The sequence below is a fragment of the Polyodon spathula genome, chromosome 4, assembly GCF_017654505.1.
Source record: "Polyodon spathula isolate WHYD16114869_AA chromosome 4, ASM1765450v1, whole genome shotgun sequence".
NCBI lineage: Eukaryota > Metazoa > Chordata > Actinopteri > Acipenseriformes > Polyodontidae > Polyodon > Polyodon spathula.
This window is the reverse complement of record NC_054537.1, coordinates 83,399,464-83,412,697: the sequence shown is the minus strand read 5'-3', so window position 1 is coordinate 83,412,697 and position 13,234 is coordinate 83,399,464. Positions and strand designations below refer to the sequence as shown.

The window sequence follows — 13,234 nt, the reverse complement described above, 5'->3', positions numbered from 1 at the left end:
CGTAACACAAATGTGTGTCTTTTCGTTCACATAAAGTCAGAAAAAAACAACATATGAATCCAAATTAACATGTATTTATACAAATACAGTATAATCGTAAATCTCAAAAACTACTCGCTTCTAAATCTTTTGTAGTCATCTTTGTATTACTTTAGTATAAATACATGTTAATTTGGATTCATATGTTGTTTTTTTCTGACTATGTGAACGAAAAGACACACATTTGCCCGTTTTCCCATTGGAAATAGTGATATTTCGAAATATCACTGTCCTGGTCACAAAAGCAAAGTTTGTGGGGAATAATAGCCATTTTCTATACTTTTGACGCATAAGCAATTAGGAAATAACACTTACTACCCAACTACAAAAAAAAAAAAAAAAAATTGTTACACGGTGCAATCAATTATATTTTGCTATTTAACTTTTCTGGATTAACGGTTCTGTGAAAATGTGTTATACTTACTAAAACAGAAATGCTTTTATAAACAACCAAGTTCCCATTGGGCTTATTTTTTTTTTTAATATTCTATTGATTATTTTTATGTATTACTATGCAGGATAGCCACTGTAAGATTGCTACCTTTATTAAAATGTGAAGGGATGAATCTGCCAATTAAATCAACTGATGCCCATAAAATTAACCGATCAAACAAGTGCGAGAAAAACTAATGAAATTAAAAGAGCAGCATTTTAATATTGTACATTTAGTTGTTCTTTACATTTACACAAATGTAGATAGTTTACTACACGACAAATGTTTTGTATCATTAACTAATGAAAGAGTTTGTGTCATCTTTATAAAAAATAAAATAAAAAAAAGCCATGAATAGTTGACTGATGAGAGCTATCAGTTTGGCGTTTCACTTTTTTTTTTAGCATTTGCATAAGACTTACTATATTAAAAGAAGAAATATTTGGTGACAGTGTTTTGTAACTGAACTGTATCCCATTAAGACTGCCCAAGTAGCATTTGACAGGCTGCCCAAAATGTCAGTTCTCAACCAAGATGATTACGGGTTCTTAGTTGCATTGTAAATGAATTACATCCTGTGGTTACTTAGTAAAACACGGCCACGCAACATTTGACAGGCTGCACAAAACGTGACTAAGCAAGATTGTGAGATGATATTGAGAGGTAATTTGTCAAAGAACCTATAGTGCATAGCAAGTGGTTTTAGAAAAATCATAACAAACGACGTATGATATTAAGTAAGGTGGTAACAGATTATATACACACACACACACACACACACACACACACAACATACAAATACGAATCTTTAAAAAATTAAGAAGCTGGATTTCTAGAATTACAGAACATTTATTGAACACCAAGGCCGAGTACCTAATATACAAAAGTAAAAGGAACAATTTTTTTTTGTTTGTTTCCCCCCCTTTTTTTCCCCCCTTAGAACACAAGAGTGATGCACATTAAATATTTAAATCGATACAGAAGTAGTGTTTGGCTCGGATAAAAAAAAAAAAAAATACTAAAAAGCAATAAAAAAAAAATCAAATTAGTTCTGGGTGTATCAACTCGTAGGCAGAAATACTGATGTTGCAGATGCAATTGAAAAGCAGTCTTACATTTAGTCACAGCTGCAGATGTTTAAAACTCAAAAATAAAGAAGTTAGGATACAAATTCCACTTTATCCATCAATGTCAACTTTGCACATAATCAACCAAGTTCAGATTCCAAACAGCCACTTCAATTACAGACGATTAAACCAATGTAATACTCTACACAACTTTCATTTATGTAGCTCTCTTTTAAACTCACAATGAGATGCTGTTCAGTCATTTGTTAGCAATTACATAAAATGTCAATATTTTATTTGCACTGATCCTATAGTCACTCAACCCCACATTAGTCTAAAGGAAATCCAAACTGATTTTTCGAGTACCAATTGGTCTGCCATTCAGTTCCTTCACAGCAGATTGTGCTTCCTCATGTGTTTCAAAGACAACTGTTGCAGTACCTTTTGGCAAACCCTTCTTGTTGAACTGCAATGAGACAGAGCCTGGAATTATACGGTAGCCATAACAGAAGTCATAGATTTCGTTGAGATTTATTTGGTATGGCAAGTTCATCAGTTTGACACAAGTGGGACCCTCACATTCTGCAAAGCCACTTGATCCATTTACATGGAGCACAGTTCCTTGCCCTCCATCCCAGAAACCACCAGTATTATCCACTGCTTGATACAATCCATTGTTACCAGTATTACGACCAAACATGAAGTCCTGCATGGGGGGTGTTACTGTTTTTGAGTGAACACTTAATGCAGGCGCTGAAACTTCTCCTTCATCCGGGAAAAAGGACTTCTCATTACTTCTACTGTACCGTGGAGAAAAATTCTCTCTTGGGTCTTCTTCCTTTACCAAATGGTCTGCAACTCCAAATTCTTGCATTTGTTCCCTTGTAATACGCCTCAGCAACACCTCATGTCCTAGAAACTGTCTCCTATTCAAACGCTCTGCGTTTATTGCCCAGTTCTCAGACTTGAACTTCACCAATGCCTCCCCAAGCCCAACACCTTTGTCATCATACAGCAAATGAATGCAATCCTCAGTTAGCCAAAATCCAGCAAAAAAATTCCTCAACTCCTCCTTTTGGACATCAAATGGAAGGTTTCGCACATAGATGCATGTTCTTGGGGATGCATAGTCGTCACTTGATGAATGCTGTTTTTTTCCCTGCAATTTCACAGATCTTTCATGGTACACTTCTAGCTTCTGCTTCTCAGATTCAATCATTTCCACCATTTTCTTCTTTGAAATGGGAGATATGTATATTGTGCGGTCCCCAAGCCTACCCTTTTTGCGGTCTAATGCACTGCTATAGTCCTTTAACTTCTTAAATAAAACAAAAGCCTCTCTGGTCCTGCCACCATACTTGTCATGTAACCACAAAATCTGGTCATCAGCCAAGACTGCGGGTCGGAAGAATTTCTTTATATCCCTTTTGTCATTAGAATGAGACAGGTTTTCCACCAGGACGCAATGCTCCTCCTCACTAGGCCGTTTTCTTATTGGTGACCGTGACCTTGAACGCTCCTTACAATAGCTTCTCACATATACTGGCGACAGGTCTCTGGAGCCATCATAGAGAGCCTCTTCATGTGGCCCTATGTAACCCCCTGCAGCAATCCATTCCTTCTCTGTAGAGGCATTCACTTCCACAAATCTAGTTCCGATATATGCCCTGTCGTGTTTAAGTCCCTCACGTGCATCCTGCGGAGTTGCAAACTTAACCATGCCTTCTCCATTATTTTGGCCTCGTCTATTTTTCAGCAAGATAATTTCATCTATAGCCAATCCTTTGAAAAACATTCGAACATCACCTTCTGTGACATAAAATGGCATTCCACGCAAATGCAAATAATAGCCATCACAATTCAACTTACTAGTTAAAAGATTATCATCATGGTCAATATCCACATATCCAGAACCCTGCAAGCCAGACGTCAATTTTGAATGTTTCATTCTTCGAATTTCTGCAACGAGATCCTTTCCAAAGGTTGTAGGCAGGTTCCTTGTTTCAGACCTTCTGAATGCTGGTCTTTTGTCTGTAATCTCCCTATCAGTACTTCCAGATTTTTTTCGGCTTGCCTCAAGAGTGTTTTGCATGTCAGTCTTACTGCTCAGCAACAGACGGACTGGAGAGCCTTTAATGCACCCTTCTGATCGTGTCATAGCACGCCTTGCATCTTCATCAGTGGCAAAAATAATGAAAGCTTCTTCAAGCTCCCCACCAATTATATGTACCCCACCATCAGGTATTGTCAGTCCGGTGAAGAAACTGCGTATATCCTCAGACCCTGCAGTGATTTTAAGGCCCTGTAAACGGATGACCACAGCCATGCTGAGCACAATATCAGCACCTGTGGATAAAAAGGCACACAAAAACGTAGCATTATTATAGCAAGTTCTCTCACCCATGTTTTGCCTGACACCTAGGTATATATTTTTATATTACATTAAATAAATAGTCTACGGTCATTCCGCTCTGTAAAATAAGTTGCATACTACAATAGCATGCAAACATCTAAATATTTCTAAGAAGTGCTGGGCAATGACGAGATGTCAGGGTTCGATTTTAAGGCTTGTCTGGGACAGTGAAAAATGTAAACATATATATATACACACATATATATATACACACACACACACATTTTATATATATATATATATATATATATATATATATATATATATATATATATATAATATATATATATATATATATATATATACACACACACACACACACACACACAGTGGCTTGCAAAAGTATTCAGACCCCTGACCAATTTTCTCATATTACTGAATTACAAATGGTACATTGAAATTTCGTTCTGTTCAATATTATATTTTTAAAACACTGAAACTCAAAATCAATTACTGTAAGGTGACATTGGTTTTATGTTGGGAAATATTTAAGAAAAATAAAAAACAGAAATATCTTGCTTGCATAAGTATTCAACCCCCACACATTAATATTTGGTAGAGCCAAATAACAGCAATGCAATAACAGCTTCAAGTCTTTTGGGGTAAGTATGTACCAGCTTTGCACACAGTGTCAGAATGATTTTGGCCCATTCTTCTTGGCAGATTTGCTCCAGGTTGTTCAGGTTGGTTGGACGACACTTATGGACCGCAATTTTCAAATAGTGCCACATATTCTCAATGGGATTGAGATCAGGACTTTGACTGGGCCACTGTAGGACATTCACCTTTTTGTTCTTGAGCCACTCCAATGTTGCTTTGGCCTTATGCGTGGGATCATTGTCCTGATGAAAGGTGAATTTCATCCCAAGCTTCAGTTTTTTAGCAGACTGAAGCAGATTCTCTTGCAGTATTTTCCTGTATTTTGCTTCATTCATTCTTCCTTCAATTGTAACAAGATGCCCAGTCCCTGCTGATGAGAAGCATCCCCACAGCATGATGCTGCCACCACCACTGTAGGGATGGTGTGTCTTGAGGCATGGGCAGTGCTAGGTTTGCGCCACACATAGCGCTTTTGAGTTTTGGCCAAAAAGCTCTATCTTGGTCTCATCTGACCACAAAACCTTTTCCCACATCGCAGCTGGGTCACTCTCATGCTTTCTGGCAAACTGCAGACGTGCTTTCAGATGGTACTTTTCGAGTAACGGCTTCTTTCTTGCCACCCTCTCATACAGGCCAGTGTTATGCAGAGCTCTTGATATGGTTGACTGGTGCACCATTACTCCACTCCCAGCCAATGAACTCTGTAGCTCCTTCAAAGTGATTGTTGGCCTCTGTGGCTTTTCTCACAAGTCTCCTCCTTGTCTGAGCGCTGAGTTTTGAGGGACGGCCTTTTTTTGGCAGTGCCTGGGTGGTGTGATGCAGCTTCCACGTCCTGATTATTGATGCAACTGAGCTCACTGGGATATCCAAACAATTGGATATTATTTTGTACCCTTTCCCTAATCTATGCATTTGTATTACTATCTCTAACCTCTGTAGAATGCTCTTTGGTCTTCATTTTCCTTCAGATTCACAGCCTTACCAATGATCCTTCAACAGTGGGGTTTTTATCCAGAAAATGTGACAGCAACTTTAATGGTTCACAGGTGGAGGCCAATGGTAAGGTAATATGTGTCCTCATTAGGGCAATTGCTTTCATCGTTGCAAACTGGGAGCTTCCACAGCACAGGGGTTGAATACTTATGCAAGCAAGATATTTCAGTTTTTTTATTTTTTTCTTAAAAATATTTCCCAACATAAAACCAATGTCACCTTACAATAATTGATTCTGAGTTTTAGTGTTTTAAAAAAAAACAAAAAAAAAACAAACAGAACGAAATTTCAATGTACCACTTGTAATTCAGTAATATGAGAGAATTGGTCAGGGGTCTGAATACTTTTGCAAGCCACTGTATATAACATTGTGTGCGTTGTGGACAATCAGTTTGGTTTGCGGACAACCAGCAAGCTGCCTTGCACTTGTCCGTGGGACAATCATAAAATCCCTTAAAATCGAACCCTGGGTGTGCACAACCACATTGGATTTGCACTAAGACAAACTAAATCCAAAATCAGCCAAAAGCCTACACAAACATGAAGGACTACTATAAAGCTTAGACTACGTTTGTAAACAAAACTGTTAAACTTATTTTTCAAAAATGTTTTAATTTCATATTTCCATAAGTTTTTTTTTTTTTTTTTTTTTTTTTTTTTTTTTTTAAATGTATGGAGTTAAAACCAACAATTTTTTTATATTTCTTCTTTATGCAATTGTATCCTCATTTAAAAATCTGATCTGAATATAGCCCGATTGGCAAAATAAACATCTAATATGTTACTAAACCATTACGCTGTGGCTTATTTCCCCATAATTTTATAAGGCTGCCACATTCGTCATCTAATATCCAATCTATTTATTTACAGACAAACATTGAACCAACTGGTTGTTCAAATGACCAACTTATTAATTAGCCATATAAAACAGTGCAACAACAGTGGACATCAGTATCCTTTGCCTGCACTGCATTTCTGCATTCAGAAGTTAACGAATATAAAATCAATGGCATTCCAATTTAAAGAAACGGGTGTTAGTGGTTACATCTGCATATAAAAAGAACAGTTCTTGCAACTTAATCAAACTAGATGTCTTTTTTTAGAACTGGTTATCATATAGGCCTGTTCCAAACAGCCTAGTGCACTAGCTGCCGAAAGAAGTTCAAATTGCACTGCAATTGACTGCTGCCAGGAGACACGTTATGTCAAACCATCTGAATTTGATTCAATGTTCTATGATTCTATAGGCCATCATGGAAGTCATAACAAATATAATTTTATGAAAGTTCATACAAAAATCAGAGCGTACCAAAAAACATCTCAGATTCAATGCATCACAAACTGACAGCATCAGTTAATGCAAACAGCTCACCTCAAGGCAACTGAACAAATAATGTGGTCCAGGTCTATAGGCAACTCACTTGGAATTTCTAGAGTAACCGATGTTAACCAATATACAGTAGGAGAGCTTGAAACATAACCCTGGAAAAGTAACTAGACAGCATTGCAAACCAGTTTCCATGAATTCAGAACTTCCAAACCACAACAGCACATCCGCAGACAAATATTAAGCAAAAAAAAAAACCCACACACCATTGAGGGTCATTGCAATTCCACAACAAGTGTCAAATATGCTGTGCAACGTAAAAACATGTCACTGGCCTGTTTCACAGCCAATATTAACATGTATCAGTTGTAAGTACGCTGCACTGCATGATGGGCCGATGTTGGAAACAGCCTAGAACACAAAATATTCAAAAAAAATAATTAAAAAAAAGTCTCACAGTTCAGTTTCCAAAAGTCCATTTTAAAAAATTCACAGCACTTCTGCTGCAATTCCAATTCACCCAAAAAAAAAAAAAAAAAAAATCAGGTTGTCCTTGTGATTTCTTCCTGAGTTCAGCTCAGTAATTTCAACTTTCCTTCCAGGCAAAAAAAAAAAAAAGTCATCCAGGTTTCATATTCTCCAACCATGTTCATCCAAGAACACCAAAATCACCTTTCTGCACAAAACCCAACACATTTCGATCAAGAGCATTCTATACCATTTATCAATCCTATTGAGTGCCTCAACTCAAAATAATTTTCCATTTAAAGGGAGCGGATAAGAGACAAAGCAAGCACTTGCACTGCACAAGCTAAATTAATTTGCAGCAGATTAAAGCATGTTACCCTAACAATTGTAAGCCTACACACAATGTATTGCATTTATCAATGTTGTATCAATGATTTAACATAAAAGACCTGGCTTTGTTTATGCTGGGTCTACTGACAAATCGGTGGAAAAACTAAATTTGACTACCAGGTCACTATAAATAAATACTACTCCTAGTAATGCAACACCCAATTTACAGATATACTAGTCAAGTCTGTAACTAACACACTGACTGTACAGTATTGTTGCTGAAAATAAAATATTTAACATTAAGGCAGCTCATTACTTGGTTTCCAGGAACACTTCCAAGGAGAGATCATAAAAATAATTCCTGGAGGGCTCACAATATATTTAAAAGAAAAATGGCATTAGATGCTTTTCCTACCATATTGGATGGAAATGCACTGGTTAAATGCATTTTAGCAGAATACATAAACTTGCAGTACACAATAAAATATTATTTGAATTGTATAAGTTGTTAAAGACCTACAAACAAACGGTTACATAAGTATTTGCTCTACTGTGCTTATTTTCAAGTATTTCATATATACAGCAAATTGAAAAAGGATCCGATTGCATGTAACTTGGCAATACATGACGGCAGGTGTTTGGGTCAAATTAATCAGGGTTTATACGTCTGATGCTTTGGCGAAAATGAACTGACGCAAACGTGCAATACGTCATAAAAAAACACTACATTTTATTAAAAACATTTGAATACCTCTCTATATTCATGAATGTTTTAATTCTTAAAGCACCGGTCATTCGACATAAATCCCGACAAGAACATTAGTTTTATTTTATATTTTAATTAATTTCACACGAATCGGTAATGTTCTCGAAAAGCAACACACTACACAATATAAAACATGCCTGCTTTTAAAAAATAAGCTGATCACCCATAATGAAATCGGCAACTTGCTTTCCTTTAAACAATTGCCATATTAAATACAATAAGGAAATTTGTGAATACAGTGAATACAATAGATTTTACTAGCATTTCTTTACATCTACGGAAACGTTTACAACGTTTAAACGAACTGGTTGGATTAAACACCACAATACAACAAACTCAAAACAAACTAACTACCAAAATTGCGACTCCCGCACAGATGAGAATAAACCAGTTTGTGTCGAATTAATTTGGCCCAACACCACTCACATATCCTGTGAATGTCAAATATATCCTGTCCCACGCAGTTACTTCGTTCAAAATATTTCAATACACCGCGGAAAACCGATTAAAATCACACATTTTACGTACTTGCAACAATATACCGCAAATGGAAAAATACTGTTCAAAGATGTGATCAGGAAGAGGTAACCGAATCCACCACGCAAATCCAAATGAACTTTCAGTGCTGCTCACGGCTTAAAATGGCGTTAGGTTGATGCCTTTTCTGCTTTCGAAGGCGGAGTTACTGCATGCGTACAGAAGAGCTTAGTTTAATAAAAGCAAAGGCAGATTCACAGCCCTTGGCTTCTGACAGTCTTTTTAATAAAGGCGAAATCGTTTTGATTTTTTAAACTTTATGCTAAATAACAACAACAACAACAACAACAACAACAATACTGGTGATTACAAAAAGAAAAAAGTGACATCGAGTTTAAACAATTGTAATGCTAGCGCTTTGTACATCATTCCAAAGGTACCAAGTACCAACTTAAATCAGTTATCAAGGTTTCCTTTCTCAGTATTTGAACTGACTGCTTACTCTGAATCGTTCACCAGAAAGTACACTTTTGTTTTAGATGTGGGAGAATCAATATTTAATAATTGGAATACGTTCCCCATAAAGGTTTGTCCTGTGTTCTAAACAGAAACTTCTTCTAGTTAAATCTATAGGGCGCATTCCATCTATTATTTTAGATGATTAGCGCCATCTATCTGTAGTCCTTTGTCTGTCTATGTTTTACTTTATTTTTTCTGTCATCTTTATTTATTATTTTTATAACTTCCCTTCTTTTCCTGTTTCCTTTATATATTTAGTCAGTATCTTTTCTTTTTTCAGTCTTCCTTCCTCTTTCCCTTTTCCCAGCAAGCTCTTTATGTAGACCTCAGATACCTCCATTTCCCTCAGCCTTCTCTCCATTCTCCTTCTCTGCTCCTCATATTTCTCACATTTTAATAATGTTGTTTCTGCTACTTTACATTTTACACACTTTCCATCGTCACGTTTTCCCAGTCTTAATAGGTGTTCATTTAAATGTCCAATCCTTAACCTATCCAGCGCTCTATCCTCTTTCCTTCCCAATCCTTTATTCACCTGAATATTATTCACCTCTTCCTGGGTATTATGATAAAACTTCCCTTTTATGCTTTCATCCATCTCTACTGCCATTCTTTTACTATCATTTTTTTCACATAGACTCCCATTTCATGCGATCCCAGAGGAACCACCATATTAATCTCCTACCGTTAAACTCACTTTTTGCTGCAAGATCTACCATCTCATTACCCAGAATGCCAGGGTGACCAGGAATCCAAACTAAAATCACTTAAATCCCCATTATTGCACATTCCTTATAGTGCTGTATTATTTCAAACATAATAGCTCTTCTATTAGTAAACTCCCCTTTCAATGCAATAAGTACACTTAAAGAATCTGAAAATTTGACAGCTTTTTTAGGTTTTATTTCAGCTATTTTAACTACTGCAAATAGTATAGCTACCATTTCTGCAGCATACACTGATAAATGGTATGATATCCTTGCTATTTTACAGATATCCAATTCTGGAATATAGTACGCTATTGCCACTCTTCCTGTTTTTGGATCCTTGGATTCATCTGTATATACATAGCGCCTCCATACCTCTTCTCCTATACAAAAGCTTGACTCTTTCTTTTCAGTTCCGTTGTTTCCCCTCCTTTCTTCACCTGCTCACTCAATTCTATACAACTATTTGGTTTTTCCACCAACCATCCCAGTAACACATTTATATTAACATTCTCTACCAACTTCAGCTTTTCAATTCCCAATTCTTTTATCCATTTTTGCATCCAATAACCCATCATATCCCCATTTATTTTCCACCTCTCCTTTTTATAATGATTAATCCACCTATCTTCCATGCTTTTCCTAGGAGGAAATTATATATGAATAGTTAGCCTTTATCCAATACTTTATACATAACCATTTTCTCCTTAATTCCAATGGCATCTCATTTATCAATACCTGCACAGCATTTATTGGAGCAGATTTCATATGCATACCCCTATTGCTTTAGCTTGCAAATTATCCAATTGTTCCATCTTACTTTTACATGTTCCCACAAGAATCTGACTTCCATAATCTATTACACTCCTAATTAACCCTCTGTATGTCATCATCTTACTGGTTTTATTTGCTCCCCAACTCGTTCCTGAAATACTTCTTAGGGTATTTATCCTTCCTTTACATCTATCTATTATAGTATTTATTTGTTTTCCCCAAGTTATTTTTTTTTTTAATCAAACCACAATCCCAAGTATCTAAATTCTTCCACCTCTTTAAGAATCTTATCTTGGTATAATAAATTTAACTTTTCATGCGCTCTTCTCCTACGAGAAAATAATAACACCTCTGTTATTGTTACTGATATTTTAAAACCCCATTTAACTGAATACTTTTCCAGATTAGTCATTGCCTCTAAACAGGAACAAAGTACTGTACATAGCTATGCCAGCATCATCAGCATAAAACATATTTTGCATCACTGCGAGCACCGCCATACACACGTAAATCGTCTTTAGAGCGCAGATTTCCACAGTTCTCCACAGACTCGCGGAGATGCGCGTTCTTCAAAGCATGCTGCGAGATGTCAATAAACTCCACCCACACAAATCTATGCAGATTCTGCATAGTTTAGCGCAGCTTTGAAAAGTTAATACGGGAGACGCAGCACAAAGGAATGTCCTCTAGAACAGGGCTTCTCAAACTCGGTCCTGGGGATCCCCTGTGGCTACTGGTTTTCATTCCAACCAAGCTCGTTGCTTAATTATACCTTTTTGCTTGTTTTCAGCTCTTAAACAGTTGCAATTCAAGTTACTTATAAAATGTTCTAGCTAACTTGAAATATGCAACTGTTCAAGAGCTGAAAACAAGTAAAAACGTCTAATTAAGCAACTTATCAGTTCAATTAAGGGTCTAGTTAAGTAATTGAGAGCTCGGTTGGAATGAAAACCAGCAGCCACAATGCGTTTTCCAGGATCGAGTTTGAGAAGCCCTGCTCTGTAACAGGGTTACTCAATCCTGGTCCTGGAGGGCCACTGTCCCACCTGGTTTGTGTTCTAACTATACACTAAATTGATTAATTGGACCAATGAAGCTTCTGAAAAGCACTTAATAGGTCATATTAAGTAATTTAGGGTACAGTTGAAACAAAAACCAGGAGGGACACCCGCCCTCCAGGACCAGGGTTGAGTAGCCCTGCTCTAGAGCCCTGAGCATGGCCGTAACTAGCTATGATGACACCAATGTCGTATTCTCGTTTTTTTTTTTTTTTTTTTTTCCCATCATCATCAATGTTGATGCTCATGTAAAAATTCTGGTAAAGTACAAAAGATTGTTTGTTGGTTTGCCCTGTAACATCAATTTGGATTCTGAATAGTAAATACCAAGCAGTCATATAAATACTGCCAGCTATAGCTTGAAACCTAAGTTTGATCTTGGTAGAATGTCAGCTCTGGTTACAACGCTGGCCCTGAAGGCATCAGATGATTCTTAATGGTTAGGTTTAGGGTTAGGTATGGGGTTACGGTTAGGTTTTAGGATTGGGGTTGGGTTAGGGTCAGGGTGGGTTGATTTCGTCGAGTTGCTGAGCTCTGGAAGTGAACGGTGGGAGTAAATGGCAAATGCCCTAGAATCATCTGATGCCCCCAGGACACTTTCTTGCAGATATTACTTTATGCTGCCCGGAAGACTGGCTGTAGCTGTGAACCATAGAAATGGCGCACACAACCACTAAAACTGCTGGTGCCCGCTTGTTAGTGGAGGGGAATAACACTATCATAAGAACATAAGAAAAGTTACAAACGAGGAGGCCATTCGGCCCATTTTCCTTGTTTGGCTGTAATAGCTTGTTTCTAGAATCTCTAAGCTGTTGAAGGATCCCAGTGTGTCAGCTTCAGCGTTTCTAGGTAGTTGGTTCGAGACTCCCACAATTCTTTGTGTAAAATGTGCTTCCTATTTTATCTCCTAAGTACCCCTTTATCTAATCTCCATTTGTGACCTCTGGAGAGGTTTCTTTTTTCAAGTCGAGAAAGTTCCGAGTCGACATTGTCAATATCTTTTAGAATTTTGAATATATGTATCAGATAACTGCGTCGTCTTCTTTGTTCAAGACTGTATACAATGAACCCATGAACAGCCTTGTCAACGCTATATTAAATATATAAATCAATTATTTAAACAAACAGGTAGTGTACCAGCACCAGTAATGTTTTCCAGCGCTTCGCTGCAAGGTTTGGAAACAGCGTTTCTCTAGAAGCTGCGTGTGACGTCAAAAAGACAGCAGTCAAGCGCAGCCGTCGCAGAAAGCTCTTCGTAATAGA

At 37.1% G+C, this 13,234-nt stretch overlaps 1 protein-coding gene across 4 annotated transcripts in view; it reads right to left on the bottom strand.

Moving 5' to 3' along the window:
• The window catches only part of LOC121314982 (RNA-binding protein 12B-like), a 62,990-nt gene extending 53,898 nt beyond the window's left edge, over window positions 1-9,092 (bottom strand). For 3 of the 4 annotated variants that reach the window (XR_005950183.1, XR_005950184.1, XR_005950182.1), the window contains exon 1: window positions 8,965-9,092. Coding sequence is in view for 1 of the 4 variants with exons in the window: in XM_041248799.1 (XP_041104733.1) it covers window positions 1,874-3,865 (1,992 nt within the window). In the remaining 3 variants the exon portion in view is untranslated. Of the gene's footprint in view, window positions 1-1,304; window positions 3,886-8,964 lie in introns of those variants that run through there. The other variant, XM_041248799.1, reaches the window with a different exon arrangement.
• Between the last annotated feature and the right edge of the window lie 4,142 nt (window positions 9,093-13,234).